General features: G+C 47.5%; 9 protein-coding genes across 11 annotated transcripts; 4 read left to right on the top strand and 5 right to left on the bottom strand.

Annotated features, from left to right (window-relative positions):
* The first annotated feature begins 1,630 nt into the window (after nucleotides 1–1,630).
* On the top strand, nucleotides 1,631–5,705 carry E1B28_010337 (uncharacterized protein). Of its 2 annotated transcripts, XM_043155295.1 has the most exons (5): nucleotides 1,631–1,731; nucleotides 1,791–1,880; nucleotides 1,941–2,642; nucleotides 2,697–2,962; nucleotides 3,033–5,705. In XM_043155295.1, the coding sequence occupies exons 3-5, from the start codon at nucleotides 2,015–2,017 to the stop codon at nucleotides 5,352–5,354; spliced, it is 3,216 nt and encodes a 1,071-aa protein (XP_043007760.1). In that variant the 5' UTR covers nucleotides 1,631–1,731; nucleotides 1,791–1,880; nucleotides 1,941–2,014; the 3' UTR covers nucleotides 5,355–5,705. The 2 variants fall into 2 exon arrangements, with proteins under 2 accessions (XP_043007760.1, XP_043007759.1); XM_043155294.1 differs by having other exon boundaries at nucleotides 1,631–1,880; nucleotides 1,941–2,962.
* On the bottom strand, nucleotides 5,706–8,951 carry E1B28_010338 (uncharacterized protein). Its single transcript, XM_043160776.1, has 13 exons — nucleotides 8,889–8,951; nucleotides 8,497–8,822; nucleotides 8,359–8,448; nucleotides 7,914–8,304; nucleotides 7,400–7,857; nucleotides 7,196–7,347; nucleotides 7,044–7,149; nucleotides 6,699–6,982; nucleotides 6,613–6,634; nucleotides 6,471–6,550; nucleotides 6,262–6,413; nucleotides 6,129–6,179; nucleotides 5,706–6,040 (listed from the first exon to the last, which is right to left on the bottom strand). The coding sequence occupies exons 2-13, from the start codon at nucleotides 8,676–8,678 to the stop codon at nucleotides 5,816–5,818; spliced, it is 2,193 nt and encodes a 730-aa protein (XP_043007761.1). The 5' UTR covers nucleotides 8,679–8,822; nucleotides 8,889–8,951; the 3' UTR covers nucleotides 5,706–5,815.
* A 1,503-nt stretch (nucleotides 8,952–10,454) lies between these two features.
* On the top strand, nucleotides 10,455–11,817 carry E1B28_010339 (uncharacterized protein). Its single transcript, XM_043155296.1, has 5 exons — nucleotides 10,455–11,065; nucleotides 11,122–11,183; nucleotides 11,233–11,357; nucleotides 11,414–11,637; nucleotides 11,702–11,817. Exons 1-5 carry the CDS (start codon nucleotides 10,502–10,504, stop codon nucleotides 11,780–11,782), a joined length of 1,056 nt encoding a protein of 351 aa, XP_043007762.1. The 5' UTR covers nucleotides 10,455–10,501; the 3' UTR covers nucleotides 11,783–11,817.
* A 332-nt stretch (nucleotides 11,818–12,149) lies between these two features.
* On the bottom strand, nucleotides 12,150–13,058 carry E1B28_010340 (uncharacterized protein; the record flags this gene model as incomplete). Its single annotated transcript, XM_043155297.1, has 3 exons — nucleotides 12,150–12,227; nucleotides 12,286–12,951; nucleotides 13,011–13,058. The coding sequence occupies 3 exons, from the start codon at nucleotides 13,056–13,058 to the stop codon at nucleotides 12,150–12,152; spliced, it is 792 nt and encodes a 263-aa protein (XP_043007763.1).
* Nucleotides 13,059–14,655: 1,597 nt separating this feature from the next.
* On the bottom strand, nucleotides 14,656–20,293 carry E1B28_010341 (uncharacterized protein). 2 transcript variants are annotated; one of them, XM_043155298.1, is made up of 22 exons: nucleotides 20,070–20,293; nucleotides 19,852–20,016; nucleotides 19,717–19,798; nucleotides 19,585–19,665; nucleotides 18,979–19,524; nucleotides 18,889–18,919; nucleotides 18,731–18,834; nucleotides 18,581–18,673; nucleotides 18,031–18,528; nucleotides 17,514–17,973; nucleotides 17,306–17,464; nucleotides 17,071–17,237; nucleotides 16,874–17,007; nucleotides 16,688–16,811; nucleotides 16,541–16,635; nucleotides 16,426–16,489; nucleotides 16,238–16,375; nucleotides 16,058–16,182; nucleotides 15,804–15,966; nucleotides 15,619–15,742; nucleotides 15,433–15,560; nucleotides 14,656–15,329 (listed from the first exon to the last, which is right to left on the bottom strand). In XM_043155298.1, the coding sequence occupies exons 1-22, from the start codon at nucleotides 20,232–20,234 to the stop codon at nucleotides 14,998–15,000; spliced, it is 3,978 nt and encodes a 1,325-aa protein (XP_043007764.1). In that variant the 5' UTR covers nucleotides 20,235–20,293; the 3' UTR covers nucleotides 14,656–14,997. The 2 variants fall into 2 exon arrangements, with proteins under 2 accessions (XP_043007764.1, XP_043007765.1); XM_043155299.1 differs by having other exon boundaries at nucleotides 19,852–20,293.
* A 59-nt stretch (nucleotides 20,294–20,352) lies between these two features.
* E1B28_010342 (uncharacterized protein) lies at nucleotides 20,353–21,593 on the top strand. The gene is made up of 5 exons (XM_043155300.1): nucleotides 20,353–20,533; nucleotides 20,584–20,716; nucleotides 20,777–20,901; nucleotides 20,972–21,332; nucleotides 21,385–21,593. The coding sequence occupies exons 1-4, from the start codon at nucleotides 20,378–20,380 to the stop codon at nucleotides 21,305–21,307; spliced, it is 750 nt and encodes a 249-aa protein (XP_043007766.1). The 5' UTR covers nucleotides 20,353–20,377; the 3' UTR covers nucleotides 21,308–21,332; nucleotides 21,385–21,593.
* A 176-nt stretch (nucleotides 21,594–21,769) lies between these two features.
* E1B28_010343 (uncharacterized protein) lies at nucleotides 21,770–23,175 on the bottom strand (the record flags this gene model as incomplete). Its single annotated transcript, XM_043155301.1, has 5 exons — nucleotides 21,770–22,486; nucleotides 22,546–22,683; nucleotides 22,742–22,852; nucleotides 22,912–23,022; nucleotides 23,080–23,175. The coding sequence occupies 5 exons, from the start codon at nucleotides 23,173–23,175 to the stop codon at nucleotides 21,770–21,772; spliced, it is 1,173 nt and encodes a 390-aa protein (XP_043007767.1).
* A 959-nt stretch (nucleotides 23,176–24,134) lies between these two features.
* Nucleotides 24,135–25,611, top strand: E1B28_010344 (uncharacterized protein). Its single transcript, XM_043155302.1, has 2 exons — nucleotides 24,135–24,699; nucleotides 24,749–25,611. The coding sequence occupies exons 1-2, from the start codon at nucleotides 24,604–24,606 to the stop codon at nucleotides 25,358–25,360; spliced, it is 708 nt and encodes a 235-aa protein (XP_043007768.1). The 5' UTR covers nucleotides 24,135–24,603; the 3' UTR covers nucleotides 25,361–25,611.
* Nucleotides 25,612–25,673: 62 nt separating this feature from the next.
* On the bottom strand, nucleotides 25,674–26,739 carry E1B28_010345 (uncharacterized protein). The gene is made up of 3 exons (XM_043155303.1): nucleotides 26,380–26,739; nucleotides 26,129–26,316; nucleotides 25,674–26,064 (listed from the first exon to the last, which is right to left on the bottom strand). Exons 1-3 carry the CDS (start codon nucleotides 26,455–26,457, stop codon nucleotides 25,701–25,703), a joined length of 630 nt encoding a protein of 209 aa, XP_043007769.1. The 5' UTR covers nucleotides 26,458–26,739; the 3' UTR covers nucleotides 25,674–25,700.
* Nucleotides 26,740–26,769: the final 30 nt, after the last annotated feature.

The raw sequence follows: 26,769 nt of genomic DNA on the forward strand, positions 1-26,769 counted from the left end.
ATCATGATGCATGATGGATTCCAATCTTAGACTCTGGAACACTATTCTTGCAATCCCAGAGGCCCTATTGAGAAGCGTGGACCTAGAACCTATGCTGTAGGTTGCCGTGAGGAAAGGTTAAGTCAACGAGTCAGCTGGTATTCGAGGTTCTGGTGGTGAGTGGTGATTTGCACATGGGTCGTTCAGTTGTATTACAGCTGAATGCGAAATTGTAGCGCAATTATGAACCAATATTCGACCCCGCCTTTGTTTATTTGTTCTTTGTAAACAAAATCCAAATTTGGTAACTGAGGTAATTGCCCGACGCTCACGTGAAGGTTGAAACATTGACCCACCGCCGTCTCTTTCCACTCAATGTCCAGTGCAGATGCAGGCTGTCACTTCTAAGGCTAAAAAACTGTGAGTATCTACCTAAAGATCTCTGAAAGCTGTCTACAAGTCCTTTTTGATTCAATATTGGTGGAGTGGGATGGAGTACTGGCGTCGGGAAATTACCTCACCGTTACCAGATTTGGATATTAATACAACAACAAACAAACAAAGGCGGGGTCGAATATTGGTTCATAATTGCGCTACAATTTCGCATTCAGCTGTAAGCCCAGAATCTAAATGGATTCAAGATGAGAAGGATTACTATTACTATCGGCATTGAATATTGACATGTCGATGGATGAGAACGGGACCAGCAATACGATCCTGCCCGAGTTGGTCAATCTTCTCATACTAGCCAATTTTGTTCGACAAGTGTGCGTGTGCGGTCGACCGCGTGGTGTTGGGACTGCCCTCAAGAAAATGAATGAGTTGGATTGGTGTACCAATCTAAAAGCGTGTGGGTGAGGTGGAGAGCTGTGTGAAGGTGGACACTCGGCGGCCACGCCGTAACCGGGGAGCTTGGTCACGTGAAGGTACAGCGGACGCAAATACTCGTAAATAACACGTACGCGTCCCTAAAGTCGAGCCAATACTGATGAATATCACCGTTTGCAGCATACTGCTTTCAACCCTATATCTGGTCTTGGATATGAAAAAGAACAAGACGCGTATAAAGGTGCATTGGATTTCAAGCTACAGCAGACTGTCATCTACCGGGTGTTTTTGAAGATTTTACCCGGCAACTCGTAATGTTGGCGTTAAATTGTCTTAATCAATGGTTTACGCAGGGTCCAGGTCCGTTAATTGGGCCTGTGATACGTGGTTCTCACTGTCTTCGATGTCCTCCTGTACACAGGTTGAGTTTATAGCTTGTTTTATGAGAAACTTGAGGTTTGACGACAGAAGCGACCAATCCTCCGTTCCGAAGAGTCAGGAGAGGTGCAGCTAACGTTTCTCCTGTTCATTCGATTGTATGTATTCGACGCTGATGACCCTTTTGGTAATTCCGCGTTTTACTTGGGACCGTTTTGCTACGGGAGACATTGGGGAAAGATACTGAAGGGAGTTGCTGGGTGGTGAGTTTGAGAACGATTAACGATTTTACTTTAGAGCTCATGATCATTAATAAAGTTGAACTCGACCCAGGCCGTCAAAGTTGACGGTTTCGGATTTTCGGAGACATGCCGGACCGAATGCGGATGTATTCCTTTGGGGAAAGGAGCACATGACGTCTCATGCTAGCGCCTGATAACCTCCAGGCCCACGACAACCTTGTCCCCAGTTTTCTTGCTAAACGCCCTCAACGTCTTCCCCGACGTTGCTGCGACGTCCCCCCCACCGTCTTCTACAGCGGACAAGGTTAATTTTCTTTTTGCATCAGTCGCATCAAGAATCCAAATCTCCGTTCGCACGTGTAGGAAACTCGTTTAAAGGGGCCGCCCAACGAAAACGCGGAAGTAGAGAGGCAAGCAGCAAGGGAGGGTTGTACAGGGTCCGCGTAGACTTGAGTGAGTTTTTTTTTCTTACCAGGGAGAATATTTCCAAGTACTCATCTATTCGGCTTGAAGGGAGTCCCTAACAGCATAACAGCCCATCAGTTAGCAATTCTGTACATTCTACGCTCCGTTTGACTTTCCTCAAAATGTCTGCTCTTTCGCCTCGTTCTCGCCGCGTGGGGATTACACGACCTCCGGCAGACCTGAAACTCATATACGATCCGTCTTCTCATTCCCCTCCTTCCTCTCCTGTAACTTCATCTCCACCACCGCCATCGCTACCTCCTCGTTCTCCACTCCGTCCCTCAGTTCGGTACTCTGGTTCCCCTATCTCCCTATCGACTGAACCCGCGTTAACCGATCAGAGGCTTAGCTCAGGCTCTTCTTTTAGCGTCAAACTACCCACTCCACCATCATCTGAAGACGACGAAGACACAACAATGGCATTAGCCTCGGCGTTACAACTGCACAATGCACTAGATGACCCAAATCTCCCTTCTTTACACGAGCTACTCGGTGGAGCTCTGGCCGTTGAGGAATCCGTCATTGTCAATACAACAAAGCCTATGCCTCTTCGACCAGATTCGCCACTGGAACCCTCTGCCATGGACGAGGAGGTTGCCTCGTCCTCCTCCTCCTCCCTTGCTGGCCAATCAAGTCAAACAAACACCCTTTCTAAACGTCAGCATGCTCTTCACGAACTGTTAGCATCAGAAAGAGCATATGCGTCCGATCTGGCACTGGTCAGAGAAATTTATATTCCTCTGGCGCTTGGTAACTTGTTTTAATTTCTGCGTGAGCGCTTTTATACAATAACTCATTTTGTAGGTCAACCAATTTTAGCGGCTATACCTCCTGCAACACCGCCTAATTCCTCTGGATCTTCTTCCCGAACGATGTCAATCGCATCAGACTCTTCCTCAAGTTCTCTCGGCCCACCGATGGCTACAGAGGACGCAAAGGTCATCTTCAATAATATCGCTGAGCTTGCACAATTTTCGGATAGGTTTTGCGAACAACTAGAGGACGCGTTAGGCTCTATCCTCGAAGGCGGTATTGGCGAAGATCGTGTCGGCGAATTATTCTTGCGAATTGTACGTTTCTGTTTTATTTTTTTTCATGAACTATCTTGCTCTAGCTCTCTTGACATTTCTTGTTGCGCAGATACCTCACATGGAACGTCCATACAAACAATACATCACTCGGCAAGGTACCGCGGACGAGCACCTTCAAAACCTGCCCAAAACTCCTGCATTGGAAGCCTATTTTACACAAACACGGAATTACTCGACCTCGGTCTCACACGCATGGGACCTTCATTCCCTTCTTATCAAACCCGTTCAACGTTTACTCAAGTACCCGTTGTTACTTGGAACGATCTTGGAAGCAACGGCCGATACCCATCCGGACAAAGAAAACCTTCGTCTAGCAAAGGCAAAGATTGAAGTGGTGGCGAGAAATGTTAATGAGGAGCGGAGGCGAGCTGAGGTTGTGAAAGGGATTTTGATGGGAGATCATAAGAAGAAGTCGTTACCGACCGCTGCCACCATTGGTGTTGCGGCGTCTGTCAATTTGAGTAAGATGAAGAGTTTGAAGAGGGGTGCGCAAGGTCAGGGTGGTTTGTCTACGTCGGCGTCAGCTCCGTTGCTTGGCGGTACAGACGGCGATGGTATATCTGGGGGCAATGCGGAGGCTATCAGAGTGGAGAGAATGACTACAGAGTTGAAGAAGATAGAGGTGTACGCACAGCAGTTGGCAAAGAACGTCCTTGATTGGAGCAAGAGTGCCAACGTTGTGGTGCATAATCTCCGGACATGGGCACTTGGGTTTGGAAGGGTCATTGGATTGTCGGATGAGCAAGGAAGTGAGGCGTTTGATGCATTCCTGTTGGTTTTGGATGAGCAATTGGCGCCACTCAGTGTGCAGCTGGAGGCGGCGATCAACGAGAAGTTACTTAAGGAGATCGCGAGGTTACTTTCGACCTTACGACATCCGTGGAAGTTACTTGCGACTATGGAGGAACAGGAACCCTATCATTATCACTTGCTGAACATGAATGTGACCCCGAAGAATCGGCCCCCAGCCGCTTTGCTCGAAGCGTCGACGAACTATTTAGCGCTCAGAGGTCAACTGGCCAGCGAGCTACCAAAGTATATCGAATTGATGCATCGAGGGCTTGCGATTGCTGTGAAGAGGTTGACGGAGATTCAATCGCATTACTGGATGGAAGTGAGGGATAGATGGAGTGAACTTTGGGAGATGTTGAGAGTTGAGGGTGAGATGAATGCTGGTGCAGAGGAAACGATTGGGGTTTGGCGCTCAAGGTGGACAGATGTCGACGACACAATCAGAGTACTCAAGATCACGAGTGTCCACAAAGTTACTGTCGAGCACCCATCGTCGCCGAAGAATTATTCAGTACAGATGGCAGCACCCATTGCGGAGCAGTTCATGCATCCACATTCCCAGCAGGTGCAGCCGCATCAAACACTTCAGAGAGTTCCATCATTGAAGAGGACAACCTCCACGGTAGTATCCAACGTCCTCTCTTCTCTGGATCCTGTGCATCCACAACAACAGAATCAACAGCATCAAACGCATTTCCAAGTCTCCTTACCCTACCCTCTTTCGCCGACCCCTTCGTCAACGCGTACTAGAGGTCGGGGCCATAGCGATGCATCTATGGGAACAACCGCTTCATCGAAGCGCAGTCTTCGGAAACAGGAATCAAATGAAAGTTTCAATGGCAAGAACGGCTTTGGGACCAGTAAAACACTTTTCCATCCTCGCCCTCGTGCTGATGATTGGGATGAGTTCTTCCCACCTGCCCCTGCCATTCTTGGAAATTCGTTTTCCCTGCCAAGGACGAGGAGTATGCCGCTTCCAAAACATACTGGCGTAGGTGAAGGTGACATGTTCAGACTACCTCAGGTTGATACGTCGCCCGTCGTGGAAGACTTCTTTTTCCGAGAGGAGAAGAAGAGGAACGGAGAGCAGAGGAGGGACGATGAGAACGACGTCAGGGGGCGAAAGTCGGGTTTCAAGAAGAAGCTTGGGGAGACCATCCGGTCAAATTCTCGACCAGGCTCTACCAAAGGTCAAGTGTTTACACCCACACCCACCTCCACTGCCGCTTCACCGCGGCCTACCCAAGGTCGAGTGTCCCTACCTGCGAACGCGTTGTCCTTGACGTCAGAAGATGCGAAACGCAACAGTTGGTCCCATGCACCGGGGAGATATACCTGCATCGTCATACATCCTTGTCGGCCGCCAGCTCCTGTTGCATATCACGGTTTTCCCTTCTTCACATTGGTGGAAGGGGATGTGTATCATGTTCTCCATGAAGCGGGACATCCAAGCCTGCACAAGAAGTTGCCGCTATATGTTGATGATGGGGAGGATTGTTTGTTACTGTGCAGGCAAGACCAGACCGGTGTTGTAGGATGGGCACTAGCAAGCTTCTTAGAGCCGTTGACAGAACCGTAGGCCGCGGTCAAACCCTCTCGACCTAATCTTCTCTGCATCTACCTCCATTCTATTATGCATGTGCTTCAATGTTTTACGGTGTATTTTTGTTGTTTGTTTTACTATCTTCCATCTATCTACTTTCTAGATCGTCTTGTTTGTATCTGCCACCATTAGCATTCTTTCATCTACTGGTTTTTTTTTACTTTCTTTTGTCCCTGTGTACACTTCTGCTCTCTATCTCTCTCACATTCATTGGCATAACTCGGGAAAGGGACTGTACATCATCTCCTCACTCAATCGCATCATTAATCAGTTCAACCACAATCTCTTATTATCTTATCCCTATTCAGCAGAGGAAAAAAAGAAAGCCTATCAATCCGTGTATATATGATTATTGTCAACGCTACCAGTTACAATATGTACTCGATCACAACCCAGTGAAAAATGGCCACTTTACCCAAATAACAATTCGTGTCCGTTTAATCCTTCTTCCTTTCGAGACAATCGAAGGAGGTTCCAGCCTCAGAACCAGTGGGTGGTTCGTGATCACCAACCTCGACAGTCTTTCCTACTCGGTCGAGAGGCCAAAGCGAGTTGCGAAAGAGGTTTGTGGGGTCATACTTTTCCTTGATTTCCGTAAGTCGATCCCAATTCTCTCCATAACAAGCAATCGTGCGATCGGGTGATTCATGGCGTCCGAGGAACTATTAAAACAAGGATACAACAAAGCATTAGCTTCTTCGGAAGAAAACAACTAGAGCCGGGAGAAGGGAAGAGGGTCGGTTTACTTACGCTTGGGAACGGACCTCCGGTCTGGACTGGCTTCAACGTATCTTTGATCCACTAGAAATTTCGGAGACGGTAGAGTTTGGGAACGGAAATTAAGCCATGGTGGAATACGGCGGAGATCTGTGAAAAAACGTACGGATTCTGCAGTCGTGATACATCGAGGATCGTTGATACCCATGTCCCATTGATGAAGTGCTGCGACCGTGAACGTCGCTTCACGTTGTGATTTGGGAAGGCAGGTATTTTCGAAGTCAGCGATAGCTCCACCCGCTAGTTCGAAGAGCCAGGCTAAAATATGCGGGGTTAGCAGGCAGAGATATAAATACTCTGACTCAAGTGACTCACTGCATCCTTCGGGAGTATCGGAGAATTTCATCACGGTCTTGTCGATTATTTCGTCGGAAAGGGAAGTAATGAGTGCAGATCTATACGAAATAGGGAGAAAGTAAGATAGAATGATAGGAGAATGAAATGGGGCACTGTTCACCTGATGAACCACTGCCTACCAGCTGGGGAAAAAACAACGAATGGTCAGCATCGAATAAAACTACTTCGGGGGTGTTTAGAACAGACCTTTCCCCCGCAATACTTGCGCAACACTGTCTTGCTGGTGGAGGAAACTCTTTTCGTGAATCTCGTTTAGTAAACATTTGTCTCCTTCCCATGAGGCCATGGCCAAAGCATATTCTTGTCCTCGTTCTTTTGGCCCGACATAACACATTTGGATGACCACGAGCGAGTCCTTTCCAGGTGGGCCGGCTGTTAAGAACACGTTGGCATAAAGTTCTCGTGGCGCGCCCTTCACACAATCACGGAAGTGTTTGATCAAGGAAGGGGCGGTGGATTTATGGAATCGGCTTTAGAAAAAGAGTTGATCAGCAGTCTGAAAAGGGGGGGAAAGAAGCTTCTAAACCATACTAGATAAGGTTCCCGGCAAAGACGACAGGAATCGGGAACGCTTTGACCTTGTACCTAGTCACAACACCGAATGCAGAACCTGCACCGCGCACGGCCCAGAATAGATCTGAACAGAGGTCAGAGTGAACTATTACGAGAAGAACGAAACTGACCTGGATGGTTGTTCTCGTTTACTATGGCAATCTGTCCATCTGCTAAGACCATTTCTAACTCCACAACGTTATCAATACTCAGGCCACGCAAACGGCTCAAAAATCCAAATCCCCCGAGTATCATCATGGATGATCCTGTTGGATGTGCACAGCTAAGATAGGCTGTTCAGCAACCATTAACCTGTTAGGAAATCAGAAACTTACGATGGGACGTGGTAAGGAATGGCCTCATCTTCGCCTAGGACTGATCGACCAGGTAATGGATTGCGAGAAGTAAAGATATCGATTTCCTTCTGTCTCTTTCCCGCACCAAAGGTAACATAAGCAAACGGATGAATCGCTCGAGATTGCGACGGCATGCTACGACTGGTGGAAGGAAGGCTAGGGTTAGCAACTATTGTGCTAGGCCCTGTGCCAATCGGGTTATAGGCTTCGGTCCTTGCAAAAGTCGTCTGAATGTTAGAGATGTCCATGTTCGTCGACCTGTTGAGATATCCAAACGGATCTGCATTTGGAGGTGCTCCTGAGCTGGCGGCATTGTAGGACTCTCGCAAAGTTTGAGGACTTGACGAAGTTGATGAGTTTTCGCGTCCACTTGCCAAGTGGCTACCGGCCCGACTGGGCTGGACAGATGGGGCCGAGTGACGATCATGAGACTCGCCCTGCAAGCATGGCTAACATGAACGCCACCTCCCACTGTGATAAAAGTCCTACTCACCCCCACATTATACGACGAAATACCAAGTGTATAGGTTGCCTCAGAGGTACGCCTTCTAACGACATGGGGAATGTTTTCGCCGTTGAGGAATGCCGTAGCTGAAGGTGAATCTGAATCGTAGACCCGCAGGTCCCCATCCGCTTCTCTTCTTCTCTTGCCAGGATTGACGGTGGTTGGACCGGCAGGAACGGTGCGTTTGCCCTTGCTGTGTGCAGTAGGCATGTCTCGCAAGCAGGTGTAGGATCCATCTTCTTTTGCTACTTCGATGTCGGTCTCCAACATTTGACTCAAGTCGATTACCATGTCACCGTTGACAGCCCATCCTGCAGTCCCAAAACCACCTGCTTTGACGGAAGGAGAAAGAGAGTGCTTGACGCAGAAGAGCACGATCCTAGAAGTAAGAAATAAACTCGCGAAGAAACCGAAAGAAAGGGCAATGGCAGACTTGCTAACGTCCTCAGCGTCTAGAGGACAAGCTACAGCCTTTGCACGAGTCTTTACGTTTCCGTTGAACATTGCAGTGTACTCTTTGAAGCTAATATACTTATCAGCAAGGTGAAGCCCGAAGAACAGGGGTACTCACTTGGAGTCGTCTCGGGAGTAAAGGTTTCCCCGAATCGAATCCGCAAGCTCTTGTATCAAGGGAGCAGGTAAAGCTTCTCGTGAAGATACTGGAGACATGGGAGGACGTAAAATGAGTGGCGTGCCATATGAGTGTTCGTTGAAAGGCCTTATATACCGGTCTTTGCAGATGCCCAATAGCATATTCCATGCAAATAAATTTGGCCTGACATAAGCAATGACCAAACCCTGGACGGCAACCTGGTGAAGTTAGAACTCTGGCCGGTGAACCACTCAAATGATTAACTCTGTCCCCCGCAAACGAAGTAATGAAGTTTCCGAAGGAATCTCTCCAAGAAATAGAGTGAGAATCTACTGCTTTCGTGCAACGATAGCCAGGATATATCGAAATACCTCAAGTTCACCGGGGATTCCAGAAGTCGTGCCAAATAGACTATGTAAGCTTTCATGAGTATCAGAGCATGTTGCAAGCAGAGATACGACTTCAATTGTCTATATGAGCAGCCATATGGCTTGTCGCCGCGGTCGGTAGGGGGGAAAGGTAAGAAATAGAGATAATATTATGCGAAGATTGGGGTTCTCACAGGGCTCCCCGCACTGAGCTTGATACGGAGCGCAAACACGAACCAAGGATCGACGATTGTGCTTAGATCAGCCGGGTTCAGATTGATACAGAAATATTTTGCTAAACCGAGAAAGATAGCCCTAAATGTTTCCAAAGAGGGAAAGGAATGATTCTTGAAAGGTAACCGAATGTACACGAATATTCAGACCTATTCATAATCGGGAGTGTCTTTTTGAATGTCTTGCGGAGTCGATAGTTAAAGGAACGTGAACATGATCCGTACGAAGCCATTACCCGTCTTCTCAAGGCAAGGTTGATCAATCGGCGACCGTGTACAATGTACACCACTTTGTCAAGAAAGAATTGGGTACAGCATTCGCTGAGTGCCACCATTTCATGAACACCTCTGCTTTGACCTGAATAGTTGCGCTGGTACGGAAGCCAAGAACAAACCAGAGTAGACCAGAAGTGTTGAGGTCCGGAGACCAGAAAAACGTCCCTGTTGATGGTTTTGCAGATGGTGTGATCATGAAACAGCGAAAGGTCGGACAGTTCTTCACATTGATGGCTAAGTCATAACAGGTCATGATGCATGAACGTTAACTGAGAGAAAGGGACCTCAGGTGAATGAAACGTGCCTATATCATGATCATTTGGACTCTTGGAGCTAAAGTAAATTGCTTTGTTGCAGGTAAGAAGCGGGGCGGTCGACGTGAGGTGGCATAGGCGAGAATGCTGCAAAGACCCGAGCAATACATACTAGCGAGCCCTTGCTGTTGGTTCCGCTTTCTACGCTTCGAGCCGAGCCATCCGACACTAACCATGTTCCTGCCGCTACGTAGAATTGATAGGCCGCACGTTTGCCACACGTCCTCGGTTGCACAAATGAGTCACTTGAATCTTGAAGGTGATTTCTTGACAAGGACACCATATCGAAGGATCCGACGTTCGGGAAAGTGAGAGTATCAAAAGCAATGGAATGCGGGAAATTGGCGGGCAAGTTGAAGAAGCCAAACTGTCATATCGACCCCTAACGAGATTCAATCGTATAGATTTTCGCTTGCACGTTTCGGAAGACAATTTCCAACATATGTAGTTCTCCAACTCGGAATCCCACCAGGATCCGGATAAGTTGATGCAGGTAGGACAAGCCGATTAGAAACAAATCAGAAAATAAAAGCTCGGCCAAGCCATCCGAGGAGGCGACATTGCCAGTGGGTTCTTCAATACAAAGATCCAGTTGCTTTTGTCTGAATATAAAGCAAATGTCGGATGATGCTGTGAAGCTCCGCTTCGAATGCGATATTGTCTTCAAGCTGTTCAAGGTCAAGATTTTCGATCTAAACCGTGATGATAGCGATGTGACAGGTCGTGAAAGCCACGTGATGCCTACCGTAACCACCGATGACAGACCACAAATCGTCCATTGAAGTCTCTCACCATGCGGTCTCGTTCCCCAAGTCCCAGACGATTTCCACCTTCCGAATCTGGGAGAGATAGAGACAAAGAAAGGGCGAAAGGGAAAGGAAAATATCGTCATGAACGAGATTACGATTACGACGAACGAGATCGCTACCATACACGTCGCTCGCGCTCACCTGGTCCTCCTGCCCGCAGAAGTAGGAGCAGGAGTAGAAGCAAAGAGAGAATACGGTTAATATCACCTCCTAAGAGTCCCACAAGTCATAGGCGAAGACCTTCACGATCGCGGTCAAGAGAGAGGGATAGGAAGGGGGATAGAAGTCGGAGCAGGAGTAGGAGTATAACCGGACACAGCAGCAAAAGACGATATTACTCTGAATCTAGGTCAAGGTCGGGGTCACGCAGTCGAGGACATGGCCGGGATAAAGATAGCAAAAGGAGAAGAGGACGGTCGGAATCTGTTTCGAGTGCTTCATCCTCGGAATCCGAACGGAGGCGACCTCGGAAAAAGGACAAGAGCAGCAAAAGAGAGCGGAAGGAGAGGAAGGAGAGAAAACGTGAAAAGAAGGAGAAGAAAGAAAAGGTATGTCATTCTCGAGTCCTACACAAGCACCCGCTATAACTTGCTCGGAATCGCAGAGGAAGAAATCCAGCGTTTTAACGGCGCAATGGGGAAAATATGGCATTATTTCTGAAATTGAGTACGTCGGGTTTCCTTACTTTTCTACCCTAGTTCGTTAAATTGCGCAGTATATTTACGAAAGGCCCCGAATTCCATACGTGGTTGGTCGAAGAGCGGAAGATTAACCCAGAAACCATCTCCAAAGACCAGAACAAGAAGGAATTCGCTCGTTTCGTTGAAGACTACAACACGGGTGCGGGTTGAACCGTCATTTCATTACTTATTGGCTACTAACTTCATGGCTTACAGCTACGCTTCCCCATGAAAAGTATTACAACATGGACGCGTACGAAAAACGAATGTCCGCCTTGCGTTCAGGAGAATTTGTTCCTCCAGTAGATGACGGTTATGACCCAGATGCGGATATGAAGGCTCTCAAGAGTGCTCATAAACGCAAGGTTGTCGATAACGACAGCTATCTCAGCAGGGAACAACTCTCGGAGCTTAGACAGGTTCAGAACGAACGTATTCAGGTAGAGAGTTTTGACTTTTTCGCTTTACCCCTGTTAATGTTGGTAATGACTACCAATTTCTTAGGCGGGCAAGATGAAACTCTTGGGAATGGACATCAAGCAGAATATGGGCGTCCGTATGGATGGGTCTTCGTTCGACGACTGAATAATCAGTTTTCGCATGGCATCATTGCGCTTTCGAAAATTGGCGTACCGTTACATAATTGGCTAGGTTTTGTATGATAAGATTCTTCTGGTACATTTTGTTTATGGTGGACTAAAGTACAGCAAACTCCTTGTAAGTAAAAAAAACACGTCGATAAATCCGATGTGGTCAAGGGGAATAGAAAAATGGTATGTTGAAAAAAGGGAATAGATGCCACAGCAGGAGATGAATAGAAGCAGGAAAAGAGGATATCAACGTGAACACAAGAAAAAGACAGCAAGTAGATACAAATAGTAGGTCGACTGTGAAACGTAAAATACCAAAAATGGGAGCAATGCAACTTGGGAATACAAGATACGTGATGCCATTAATACGCTCGAGGCGTGTTATCGCTTTCGGAAAGCGTTGAGTCCAAAAGATCGATTGGAGACGTGAATGTCATGACCTATAAGGAATTGGAGATGTAAACATAGGGCAGAGAAAGATCGAAGGAAAAAACATACGTATGGGTGCACAAATGAAGAACGCGGAGATGGGAAATAGATACCCTCCTCTAATGTTATCGGCGGACCGTCGCTGGGTAGTACCACCACTGCCGAGTTACTCGTATTTCTCTTGCCATCTCTACCCTGATCCGGTTTGTACAACTCGTCTTCATCCCACATCTGGGGACCATGATCTTCTTCTGACTGGGGTCGAGAACGTTGCCGTTGTCGGTACGCGGTGACCATTTCGATGGGGCGTTGCATCTCCCATATCATCTCACCACCACCACCACCATCACCACCTCTCCGTCGTCTGGGGGAATACCGTCGCCTCTGAGTTGATGTAATTGTAGTTTCGGGATCGGACTCCGAGTAAGTTGGGATTGCTTCACCCTCCGAGGAATATCTTCGGTGTGAAGGATATGAAACTGCTCGTGCCGTTCGATGTCGCGAAGTCAAAGAATGATCTGATTCGTTAGGAAATCGAAAGGCATTCATTGGAGAGCTCTGGGTCCAATGACCGTCACTTGTGGCACGGGGGGACTTCGGGGAAGACATGTTTCGAGCGTGGCGAGAATAATCAGGAAGAGGTGATGTGGCACCATCAACATCCTCGACGGTAGGTGTTGATGACAATTTTGCTTTGTACCCCGATTCACGAGTGATGGACCGGGGGAAAAATATCTAGGGGATACAATATATTGAGATGCCCGTCGATGTTACGAGACAAGAAAGGGATTTACCAAGAGGGTAATGGCGGACGAGACGAAACAACCGATCCCGCCTAACATGCTGAGAAGGTCTGGTAAAAATGTTTGTCACTTTCAAGGACCGCGATAGAGTGGAGGGTGATACCTGATGCAGCACTGGTGGAGAGATGCAGTGAGTGCGGGATGTGCAAACAGGTCGCGATACTCACCTAAATCGGACAAGTTTATGAGGCCCTTGAATCCCATCCAACCCGAGGGCCAACAATGAGAAGTTGAACAGAAAGCGGAAAACAATTCGTATGACCTAAAAGAGTCGGTAAGAGGACGAGCCCGAATAACTGAACATACATTGAGCTGATAGAATGTCGCCAGTCGCACCACCACGTCAGGCTCTGCCCCTTCGGCCTTGACCCTCCGCATGAAGTCAGGGAACCGAATAAGTACATATATGAATGCTATTGTCGTTATTGTGCCAGCTGAAGAGCCCGAAAAAAATATCCAGGCCATGCACTGAGTTTGTGCGTTCAGTAGAGAAACGTAAAAGGGAAGGAGTGACTAACCAAATCATAATTATGCCTTCTGACAATGACTGCGATAGGCATGCCGAGAATTGCGACTATACTCCCTGATATTCAAGAGTTGGTTTCATAAACGTCAAGACAAGAGATTCTGGGAAGATTTCACCGAGTGACCATGCCCTGAACTCCCAACTATGGAACCAATCACGTTTGCTTGGCCCTTGATGAAGAAGGAATAGCCAAAATGTCAATTCTGTCTGGCAAGGTGAACAGAAAGTTAATCAGGTTTCCAAAATGATTCGGACCTTCCAGGTGGGTAACTCTGTAAGAATACCTCGTGAGCAGCGGAAAGGAACGGAACTTTGAAAGAACTGACAACTCCAGGGCCCAGGCGAATGCAATAACGAAACACATGGGTAGAAGAAACTTTTTGTGGAAGTGCGTATACGAGCTGAAGGATTTGGGGATCACTGAAAGTGTTTATGAGAGTCAAATTGAGGGTTGAGGTTGGCCGTCGAGTTGTACTGACGGGCACCAAGTGAATGAACAAATTCCCATCCTGTAAGTAAGGTATCAACTCCGGTAAGAAGCACATAGAAGGTAGTTGCACACCCTCTTGATATGATAGAACAGCCATAACGACCGAGAAAATCATCAACATGGGCACCGTGGCTAGATATGAGTAGCTTAAAGGCGTCTAAGTCAGCCATACATTCTGTCGATGATTTCGTCCAGTTTACGCACGTCATGACCCTTTTGAAAGCACCTGGCTGACGTCCGGAACTCCATTTTATGCACTGAAATCTATCATAACACCACAAATGAACCACCAGGAAAGCCTGAAACTGAAAGAAAAGCCAAGTTCTGAGAAAGATGGTGGCAAAACAGACAAAGCGGAGACTTACAAGACACGCCAAGATAGACCAGAGAAGTAAGGAAGATGGTGAAAATGCACTCATGAAACCGGTAAAATTAGAAGGGATTAAAAAGGGAAGCCAGCTTTGAGGATGAGAAGTGTGTGATGAAGGAGGACAAGTTTAAGCTCTTGGATGATTGCGCGCGGCAAGCGCATCCCCCCTTAGCCGATCAGCCTCAGATCATCTTAGCGTTCTTGCCTCACGAGCCTTCAATACAGTCACAATACACAATACGTTCCACTTCACTGACGAGAACTCGGTGCTGGTCACTATTTTCATGGGAGACGGTGACATCCCCGCCTATAGACCCCCAGCACACACTGTTGCCATACGACGAGCCCAACCGCACATATGCAATTTCACCCAAATGCCCATAATTATTACTTCCCTCTTTCGGCTTTCTCTTGAGGCCCGGCCGAGGTTGATACGCCCCGTTGCCCGCGTATAGCATTGGTAAGCATCCCGTTGACCTCAAGTTGCCATTCCATCCAACTCAGTCCGTTTTGGGTCCGGGGAGGGAGAAAGATGTCGTAGACTTCTTCATTCCTGAGACAGGACACGCGCCCTACGAGACCTAGTAAAGGACTACCGTTCCAACTCCAGTAACTTCATCTTCCAATCCTGGTTCAGCGTGATTTCAGGTTTGGAGACTCGGTCGATGGGATTGATCCTCCGATTCCGTTCAGCCTCCTCCATCCTTGCCGCCCACGAATCCCGCAGAGCGATGGTTTCTTGACCTTCCTGATTCTGCCCGATACCATCATCAGTATCGCCTTCAGCCGCCTTCGTCCATACTTCATCAACACCTTCTTTCAATTCCCGCTCGAAACCATCAACATCTTTCTGCATCTCCAGACCTTCCAACCGATGTTCGGCACTGAACTGCAGAAGGTGTGGGAGAAGTTTTCCAACTTCATCTAAATTAATATTATTTCGACATGAGTTTCTGTTTCGCCTTTCTAGAAAACCAGAAAGTCTGGCCATAGAGAAGAAAAAGGAAAGCTTTTCACATTTACATACCTCGAGTGGCGCTGAATCTGCCCATCAACTTCGTCACTGATTTCAATAAATATTCTTCTTCATCCACGGTGCCTTTACGTCCTGAGCCTACCTTACGCTCCATCTTCCTCTTGGAGCGGGAGCTACGCCTTGAGTTTGAGGATCAGCATAACATCCGGAGAGCACGATTGTCGGAGGTAAACTTACTTTGAAGCGCGCGAGGCTGTCGAGGGTGCCATGGTATATCTAGTAAAGGCTGTGGGCGCCATTGAAACGTCGGTCATTACATCAACGTTATGCAGAGCTGTGTCTTCAACGCCATAGAACTCATCTACAAAACGTAAAGGTCAATGCCTATTTAGATATGCCGAGAGTAGAAAATCATGGCATACCTGGCTCTTCAACTTTCTTGATTCGTAACTCCCGTATGCGGTTTAGTTGTTTCCTAAGTTGCTCCCGCATCTCTGATACGTCCTCAGCAATCTGAGAACAACTTTCATGCGCCCCAGGATAGATGATCTCCTTCAACAATTCAGGCTTGCGTTTCAATGACGTCTAGGAACACAAAAAAATAAAAAATATTCAGTGACGTTGATCAAACACCCCAGTGAGAAATAAAGCTAGAATGGGGGGACAAAAAACGTACAATTCGACGTGCTTCAGAAAATTCATTACCCTGGACAAAGGTCATGATCACCATCCTAACATCATCAACATAGTCCAAAAGAACCCGAGCAGCTTCAGTGAATCTTTTTTTGGAAATCAGATCCTCTAGAATCCGAATTGGATGAGACAATATAATCAGGGGGAGAGGAGCTTAGCACACCGGATACACGATAGCCCATATCCTGTAGGTCTTCATCCGAGGCTTGGGTACGTACAGCCAGATCAAACAGTTCTTGCCACTCTAGTGCCTTCTCATGCGCCACCATAGCCTTTCGAAGGTTGCCAGACTCCACGAACGCTGTAGACCTTCTACATATCTTCTCACCAAGAAGGGAGGGAAACACTTACCAGAGGCAGCATCTTTGAACTCCCTACGCTCGTAAAGCCAATCTCCGTACACCTCCAGAACTTTCTGCATGGATAAATCAGAACGTTTCCACACTTGTGGGAAAAAATCACTGACCGAATAGTATTCGGTTCCCTTCCAAATCTTTAATGCTTCTTCGTATAATTGATGGCGCTCGGCATACTCGATGGCTTCGTCAAAACGGGAATGACCTATATTCAAGATGCAGCCTGAATCAGAAAAGAAAGCAACGAGACAACCAACCTGCAAGGCTAAGATTCCGAAGTGCGCTGGCGTACCGTCGTAAATGATCATCGATTCGGAACCGTTGGTAGTAAGGGTCCAATGCACGCAATTCCCGCAAATATGGCAAATATTCACGGGGGTCCTGGATCACGGCGAAACAACATCAGAAAACGATCGTCGAAAGGTTAGGTACACTTCACTAACTTTCTGAGAGTGCTGAGCGATCATGAGAACAAGTGAAAAGTCATACATTCCAAGTGCAGTGTCGAAAAGTTTATTGGCATCGGCAAGGAAAATGATGTATTTAACAGCATCTTCAACCAAAGATGGGTCGGTGTCTAGACAGGAAGGCAAAAGTTAGGTGAAAAGGAGAGGCCATCAGAGCCATGGCGAGAGCTTACCTCGCAAACGAAGCAGTAATGAGAGCCCAGCTTCAAGATCCGGAGGAGCCTTGACAGCATGTGCAGTAAGGATGGAGTTCACATATTTCTTGAGGTCTCTCTTCTCGAGTTCTGCCCTGATGGGGTCACAGAGCTGTCCTATTTTCTCAGGCGACTGAGAACCTTGGCTGGATGCGTTGGATGTCAACCTTCAACGGCGGTTGCGATACAATGTATACCAGAACAATCGACATACCCAATGCTGGTCAAGAACAGATTGATGTAGTCAGCTTCGTGTACTTCATCAACGAATGATGACAGGCCCTCCAAGAATACCCCTTGATCGTGTTCGACTAAAAAGTTGAGGTCGATCCGATGCTTCCGACAAGATAGAAATGCCTTGCGATATTGCCCACTAGAACAATATCAGTGCCTATTGAGCAGATAACTATGGCAGGACGCACGAATCTAAATCCTGCTTCACAACTTCCAAGACTAGTGGACGCGGGTTGATAGTCTCCAGGTTCCCTCTGGGCATCTGCAGCACGAGACTCATCGCACTCGGAACAGGAACGACAATTCTCGATCCTCTCTCCACTCGACGTTTCTCCCATCCTGATGGGATAGCCTTCAGTTTACCCTCTTCATCTGGTGTTAACAGATCGTGAAGGGTAGATAGCGGAACAAACACAGCTTCATGTGCACTAGAGGTATAAATGAGGTAGCCAGAGGCAACACTGATGGAAGTAGCATTTGGCGCGATCACTATAGAAGTGAGGTCTTCGGCGGTGACAAGCAGTTTTCCGGAGTTGGCGAGTCCAATGTATAGGGGAGATTCGTGCGTCGGAACAAGGACGCGCCTGGCAGTCGGACAATACTCGGAAAATTGTGCGACAGGTGTAGAAGTTTCATCCTTGATATCGACTAACACACGATCATTCAAGGATCGACGAAACAAGGCATATTATCTATTCAACTCACCTTCCAACAAGGACCCATCACTGTCCTGCCATATTACCGCGTCCCCAGCACTAATCAGTCTCCCATTGCGACCGGTCATTGTCACCGACGCGACCTCTCCATCACTACTAGTATGGACCACAACAGTATCATTTACAGATGTTCCTGATGCGAGCAAACCCACAGATAATGACTTCGTGGAGGATTCGGAAGTATCCAGTAGTATGATCTGGTTATATTGAAGGCCGTTTTCGATCTTGTTCTGCGAAGAATGAATTCGGTCTGGATCCATTACTTTTCCTCTACCTGCTCCGAGGCGCGTACGCATTAGCCAAAGCTCGAAGTAGCCTGTCTCCCACAGGACTGCAAGAATATCTGATGTAGGAGAGAAGGTAGTGTGAACCGGTATGCGCGAAGAAGAAAATGGGAGTGACGATGCAGGACTAGATAGGGAGAGCTGGTGGGAGGCCATGGGAGGAGGAACATTTTGAGTGCGGAAAGGCGTGAGGAGAAGAGTTGCTGTAGACAGACATGAGTTACCGTAATCTCAATTTGGAGTAATGATACATACTTCCGTCGACCACGCCCACTAAAGCCGAGTCGTTTGGGGGAGCACTAGTGGATGCACTTGTCTCCCAGCCATAACTGCGGCGGATGATATCGGCTGGAGAAGAGTGTAGTGAGAAACGCACTGTTATCAAAGAAGAGAAGAATATCTTACAAGATGTAGTAAGGATCAATTCCATCGCGTTTTCGGGATGCCATGTAACAGACGTGAAATGTGATGAAGACAGAGATGTGGTTGCTATTTCTTGCTTTAGATACCTTTAAAGGTCTGTCGTTATCTGAAGGATGGGTCTGTATCAGAGGATTCCGTACCAGTGATAATTGCCGGTGGTCCATAACTGAACTAGACCGGCAATCAGCTTTCGCCAGATATCCAATATCCTGGCACAAAGGCCAACTTACCAAGGTCTCCTCCCTGACGTTCGATCCAAACACCGAGTATGTTTGAATCTGCGTTCCAGATCATCTCTCGCACTCTGTAACCCCACCTGAGGGAACTCTTGTCATTTGTCGTGGTTCCAATATGCGCAGGCCTCAGCTCAAATTCTCCATGCCTTAGACCATTTCGTTCGAAAAAGACAACGTCATGACGGCCAGCCCTTCCAGCCCCACCGCCTTCGAAACCGAATCTCTGGGTACTCGCAATGAGATTTCCAGATGGTCTCCAAGCAAGTGAATGTTCTAAACCAGGCACGTTTTCAGAACTGGATTGGAGAGCTCCTTGCCGGTCGTAAACACGGAGAATACGGTGAGGGAGAGACGAGTGTTGGGATGTCGTAGAGGATACGACGAAGTAAGTTCCATCTCCACGCCAGCTTATTCTTGGGAAATTGTCATCATCTGGACTTGAACCAACCGCAACATTTATTGGTGCCTGGGCAGCGACTTTGCCGAGAGATCCATGAAATTGCGTTTTCTTTGAACCCCACCCCACGTTGACCGGTGCATCTGAAAAATCGGACCCGATCAAAATTAAGCTACCCATTAGAGTTGTTTCGCATACCATACCTTCGCCGAAATCGCTTGTCTCTATCGGACCTTCCGATAAAACATCAAACGTTGATGTCATGAGGATCAATTTTAAGTCGCCTATATTGCAATAAGAACAAACTCAGCTTCTCTGGCAAAAAAAAAACTAACCTGTTACTAGAACAAGCACAGATTCGTCCGGACTCCAGCAGGCTGCCAAGATTCCTTCGTCCACAGACCCTTCGACTTCTGGCTACCTCGAAATATGAACAATCGCGACCGAGAAACATCGAAATGCTTAATCACCACAGTATTTTCCTCTTCCAATGGAATAGTAGTAATATCCCCACCTCTTGTGATCGCGATGAGGCGCTGATGTTCAGGAACGACGCGAAGGGAAACTAATTGAGCAGAGGTCGAAGATTCAGATGCTATCGTCGAAAACTTGCAATATGGTGTAGGATCTGAATCCTGTTTGAGATGAGTAGTCAATCAGTTGCTTCGCCAGTAGACTAACGACGTACGCCATCTCGATCAACCTTCCAAATATCTACCTCCACTTCGCCGGCTGGTGAGACTCGTTCCGACGCGGCATAATAGCAGTTTTGGTCAAGGTCCAGAGAAATTCCACATATCTGAGAATTTTGTAGTGACACAGTCTGGGTAGAGGAGAGCACCAGGTTTCGCATTATAAGTGGATAAGACTAGATTCATGTAGTCGAGATCATCGAAAAATTGAATTTTTCCGGCGGTTGTTTGCTACTGTTTCAAACAAATCCCAAATTGGATGAGCGCTAATAGGCGCTCGCAGATTTCCATCTACATTACCTTCATGGGTCCCGTTCGGACTGAAAAGCACTCTCAACACCCTTCAAGCTCTACAAAAGGAAAAACGAATTCAAATCGAACGAACTCAGATCCCAATGTCTTGCCAGGCGTTCAGAAGATCAAGGCGGCAATGCGGCAAGCGCGCAGGTTACTGGCTAAAGTAGAAATCGGTTCTAGAGAGTATCACAACAAGTAATTGACCTTCCGAAGGATAAATTAGATGCCGATGTTCGGGTACACACAGAACGAAAGTTGAAGTCACTGGAATTGGACTTGGCTAAAGCTGAGGAAAGTCGGAGGGAGAGAACTTTTGCGACCAAGTATCACAAAATCAAGTTTTTCGGTGCGTTGCAGCACTTCACGAGCTTACTGCTTTGAGGTCTTCCCTCATGCGCTTCATCAGAACGACAGAAAGTCTCCCGAAAAATCAAACAGGCAAAACGAAAACTTGCTGAAGATGAAGATTCTTCGAAACAGCGACTTCAGTCCGAATTATTTGACCTTCGTGTCGACCTGAACTATATACTGGTAAGTACGCGATTCATCTATCTAGTGTTTGCAGTACCAAAACAACGAAATGAATGGATTGATTCTCCAGCATTATCCCAAAACCAAAAAGTATATTTCCCTCTTTCCACCTGAAGTCCGTAAAGGGCAAGAAAAACCAGCCGATGATTCCGCAGCTACCAACGCAGAACGGGGTGAAGTTCGAAATTGGATACGTGAGCAAATGGAGAAGGGCGCTCTACCAGGCGAGCCGGAATCAACTCTGCAACAAGAGAACGGTATCACGAAGAAGAGAGTCGCCCTGAAACCACATGTTAAATGGGACAAGCACGAGGTCGAGCAAGCGGACGAAAGTGACAGCTATGCAAGAGGGGAAGAGAAGGACGATTTCTTTGGCGATGACGATGACGAAGACGAGGACTCATAATTCTCGTCCCCTTTTCTTGGATATGGTATGTATCTTCACGTCTTGCCAGTGGTCACTAAGCTTAAATATTATTCTAGTACGACTCCGTGCGATAATGCACATCGATAACACTCAGTTGACCCACTACAAGCATTGCGTTCATCCATGGTCATCTATATCATAACATTGGACGATGTTCTGCACGGATATAACCTACATCATGCAGGAAGTCTTCAGGTGCAAGCTTGTTAACTGAAGAGGTAGCCACTATACTAGTACGCTTTCTGTTTGTAGTATTGAATGGGACCATACGAATACAGTGTCCTTGTATGAATATCAATGACCATTCTGATAATACAAAAACCAACGGGAAATATGTGAAAGGAAAGGGTGGGCTGATAGCAACCGCTACAGCAAAATGACCGAAAATGCGCGGCTTGAGAATGCGAACAAGATGGTAAGTTGAGTTTTCGGCTGGAGTAATCAACACTGTGCGACAGGCTGCTCATTGAGAGTGAGCTCGTTCAACGGAGCCTGAAGCCTATCCTCTCGGGTGCGGTTGATCTCCTCTCGCACAAAGACCTTGATCTCGCCTTCGCCAGCCATCCTCTTTTCCCTTGCTTCACAGACTCGGTCGACTTCAGCTTCAAAAGCATCCGAGGAAAAGCAGTTCAAGGAAGAAAGGATAGGAGAAGTGGGCCGGGAAAAAGATCCTTTGCTGGCTGTACTAGGTAGAGATAGGTAGGACCCAACCGGAGAGCTGGGGATCGGACGCACAATAGTCCGAGTGGTCGTACCCCCAAATTGAAGCATGTGGTCAGTGATCCTCACTTCAGTATTATCATCGCTGAGAGTCGTGGAAGAAGACGGTAGTTCTTGAACGACGCTTTCGGAGTCGATATCGTCCTTGACATAGCTATGCCCGCTATCGCTAGTAGCGGGTGTAGTCGGAGTAGTGGTTTCTTTAGAAACGTCGCTGGAATCACCAGGAGTGACGACACCGCTAGACCCTGAAAGCGTTCCCGAGGGTGTTTCATCTTGGTCCGGATACAAATTCTTGCTGGAGGTGGAACTAGGTGAGTCCCGTGAGTCAAGAACCTTCCCCTGGCACACTTCGACAGATATTTGGGAACGCTGGTTATCAACGTTAACCATATTCCCGGTGCTGTTCTCAGGAGCAACTTGACCTGTGCTGGAAGACTAGGTGAAACGCGAGTCGTTAGAAGAGCCTTCAAGGGTGCCATTTCACTTTTGCTTACCGAAGTTCGCTCTTTTTTTGAGATATGAAATCTTTGGGCATCAAACGGATCCATGTAAACTTCTCTCGCACTGGGGATCATAATCGCGTCACTCCAGTGCGCGTTCGCGTCATTCTTGACTGGGACAAGAGGTGGGGACTGAGAGAAGTGGGTCAATCACGAGGTGCAGGCGAAACCGCTCCGCTGGAAAGCTTACCACATTTCTCTTTCTGAGAGAAGCGTCGAACCTCTGGGCGTCCATTTCTTCGAGGCCGCCTTCCCTTGCACTGGGAATTGCATCATTCTTGACCAGGGCAAGAGGTGGGGGCTGAGAGAAGTGGATCAATTATGAAGTCAAGGCGAAACCGCTCCGCTGGAAATGCTTACCACAGTTTTCTTTTTGAAAGAAGCGTCGAACCTCTGGGCGTACATTTCCTCGAGGCCGCTTTCCCTTGCACTGGGAATCGCATCATTCTTGACTAGGGCAAGAGGTGTGGACTTGAAGAACGATATCAGCATCAATATGACGATAAATAGCTAGCATAAAATACTTACGGAAGTTCTCTTCTTCTGAGAAGGGTCAAACCTCTGAGAATCCATGATATCGAGATACGAAATCTCGAAGGAGATTGGATACCCTAAGGAAGACATGGTGCGACCGCAGTGATGAGTTACAGATCGAAGCTGGTGGAGGTGAGATACGACAAGAAAGTGAAGATGATGAGAAATCCCGTACTTATAGAGAGCCTACAATGGACTGTGGCAGAAGATGAATGATCTATGCTTGGACATAATCTCTTCCTCGTCTGGTCGTGGCTCCGAGGCCACCTCCTCCCATTGTTGTGGCGCCCAGCGCAAGGTTCCGTTCTTGGAATACCATTTTAGGAAACACCTATGGCTGTTGAATGGTTTTGTTCGCCGAAAGTGGAGCGTTCGCCTCGTTCTCCTAGCCTGGACCGCTGGAATGTCAGAATGCCACCAACGACATATTATTATCTTCCAATTATCTTCCATTCACACGACCACATATGAGGTCCACCTTCAGACGTATAAGAGGATCGTAAATGCTGTCGCAGCCCCTTCAATTCCCGACAAACAGAATGTCTCTCTACTCGAACACAGTAAGAGAGACCGTGCCAAAGGTGGGTTGACTTGCATCCAAAACGGAGCAGCTTTTTTGCTAATATTTGACCAAAGAGTTCTCCGTCAAACGACTTGGGATACGAGAAGGTCGAAGTGGGTTTGAATGCCGATATAGACGACGCAGAAGATTATACAGAGGTCTGCAAGGCGAGGAGAATCCAGATTTCAGTTGCGAACCCGAGAGTTATTAGAGTAAAGCTTCAAACCATACCATGTAAGTATGAAGTCTTCAGTCTAGCCACAGAGTCACAGACTCCCGTTCGCTGATCATGATTTTCAGGTAGGAAAATCATGATACACCGGGAGAGTGTTGTTGTAAACCAAAGACGGTAATTCAGACATAGAAAGCCATGTAATTCGGAAGATTCCTCCTTGAAATTGTATCCGATCTTGAAAGGAACAAATTGTCTATGATCTCCTGAGAATGTGGTAATGGAAGGAGTTCAGAACCGGAATTTGTCATCGACGTCGCACTCAAACTTCTTTCGACTGCAATATCAATGTCACCGACAACGATGGCTGCATCCTATCTACTCCTGACACCGTGGCGCACCGCGTGTCCTGGAGTGGACGATGCGTCGCGCGATGTAGATGTGTTGATCAGTAACTTGCCCTAGAGACGGTATTAGGGGAATCTTGGTGGATCTTCAATGGCTCAGGTGAGTGCAGATTGAGATATCTTATGTAGTACTGTAACGACCCATACGACCCATGTACATGTGGATTGTGATTTGTGTCGCCAGATACTCATTGCGGCGCCGTGCATTCGACTCCCTTTGATGAGCTGGAGCGATCGCAATGCAGAAAGAGGGGCTATCTGGTTCTCTGCGGCCACACGTCACTCCACATATATAATGGAGAGCTCTGCTCACCGTTTTGGCCGTATTCATTTTCTATCGACTCCCGATCCTCTCATTCACTCCTTCACTTCCAGAAATGTGCCACTCTTCCTCTAACGACACTCTTTTCCCGATCGCTTGTCAACGCCGTTTGCAACCGACTCGTCCCCTCACTATCACAGTTCCGGTGCAGGTATGTATTTGATTCGTGTACGTTCACAATGTCCCTCACAACCTTACAGGATCGCCTATATGTCGACCTTGGTCCCTCTTTCCGTGGAGCTGACCTTCTTCGGCGCTCATACACTCGCTCATCGCATAGGCGGATAATGTCCCCCCCTGTTGGCTCGCAATTCTTCGACTCTGACTCTGATGGAACCGACGATGAATGGGACACCGAAGACGAAGCTCAGTATCTCACTATTCCTCCAGACTCCCTGTTTTACCACCATCCTACAGCCTGGTTACTTTCCTCACCCGTACCAGGCTCCAGTGAAGGCAACTTCGTCTCTTTCGCCTGTGATGCGATGAGCGACGAGGAGGAAGACATTGACAGGGCTGCTCAGATGTTTCACGATGAGCTTACCAGATTCGCCCCTGGACTTGGCGAAACTAAGTTTGATCAGGACTGTTTAAAGGAGTTGGGATCGGAACTCATCACTTCCCCCCTTCGGTTATTCGAAGATACGTTCTTCCAGACCTTGCGGAAGAGGGACAATTCAGCACTTCCGCCAGTTCTGGCGCCTGAGAACTATCCCACTTCTGGGGAGCCTGACAGTCACGACGAAAAAGACAGCCTTGCTTTGGAGATACTGAAGATGACCACGAACGCCCCTTCTATTACCCCTTTCTAATCCGACCCAGGGGGTCTAACAGCTCTGTCTCGATGAAAAAGTAGTTGCCCCTTCAACCAGGATGACCTGACAACGAGGATGGGCAAGATGAAGTTGACCCCGAACTCTTGTCCACTCACCTAAAAAGCGACAGTAGAGACGAATATTATGACTGGATACTATTTTCGCGGACGCGACTATCTATGATGGACATTTTATCAGTATATTACCAATTGATACCTTACTTCTTGAATGCCATCCACCTCGTCGAGTCGATTCCCTAAAGATATGATACCGCGATACAAAACATGCCAGTGTGCACCAAGATCATTAAGGCGAAACTAACAAGTACGTCACTCTTTCACTTCAGGTTAAAGATGTGTCGTATGACCTGGACAATCGTATCATGATCCCTATTCAGATTCGAGTTGTATCGTATCTTATGCCTGGCCTGCGCTATCATCACACAAAGGTCTACCCCGACCTTCCTCCCCTCTTCCAACGTCAACGGTTCTTTTCGTTCGCAAATCTCGGTATACGCCGACACAAGCCAGCTGGTGACGTTGTATTGAATACCAAGTACGATCAGGTCTGAAGGGTCATCGAGGACTTGGGAAATTCGAGTGATGGAGAGTTCTCTAAGAGAGGTAAAGTCCCAGCGAGTTGAGAGGTTGAGGATTGATATCCATTCTTCGATGGTTCGGAGCTCCGGCTCCACAAAGTCGCTGTCATTAAAGAATGTGAGTGGGTAGCCGCATCTTTCATCTATACTATGTAGGGCGTACGTACCAAGGGTAAAAGATTGCCAACAACCGGTCAAAGTCTTGAGGCTCGACGCCTACCAAAACTATGGGATTATTCTCGTCTTCGCCCTCAGGGCGTTTGCCTTCAGGAGGGGGTAAGGAGAACATGGCATCAAAGATTGAGGAGTCCCTTTGAAAGAAATAACGGTGCACTTTGTAGAGCATGCTCCCAACCTAGCAAGTCGCCCTGATTAGGAGCTATTTCTCTAAGGAACAGATGAGAACCAATTTGCGCACAAGAAATATCACTGTTCCATCTGGAAAGAAGAATCGCGTATTATGAATGTGGGGTGGGGCGATGGGCGAGAGTGTCATGCTGAGAAAGGGTGGATGGAGGCCCCTTTAATCCGAGCAGAAACCGATCATTTTAGAAGAAAGACAAGTCCACCCGGATCGCGGATGAACGGGGAGCATCGAATGGTTTAACGCTTGATACTTGGCCGAGTACCTGAGCAAGACTACAAATGCTTATTTGTGGAGAACAGTACGATTTGGATTTAAATCGCCAACACCAGGTAGACTCGAAAAGAGCTGAAAGTATGAATGGGAGGTTATTCATCGCACTCCTGAAAATGGACGGGGTTCGGTCGAGCTCAAGGTCAAGTTGGTCGTAACCAGCGGTACCAA

The sequence above is a fragment of the Marasmius oreades genome, chromosome 6 (assembly GCF_018924745.1).
Source record: "Marasmius oreades isolate 03SP1 chromosome 6, whole genome shotgun sequence".
In the NCBI taxonomy this organism is placed as follows: Eukaryota; Fungi; Basidiomycota; class Agaricomycetes; order Agaricales; family Marasmiaceae; genus Marasmius; species Marasmius oreades.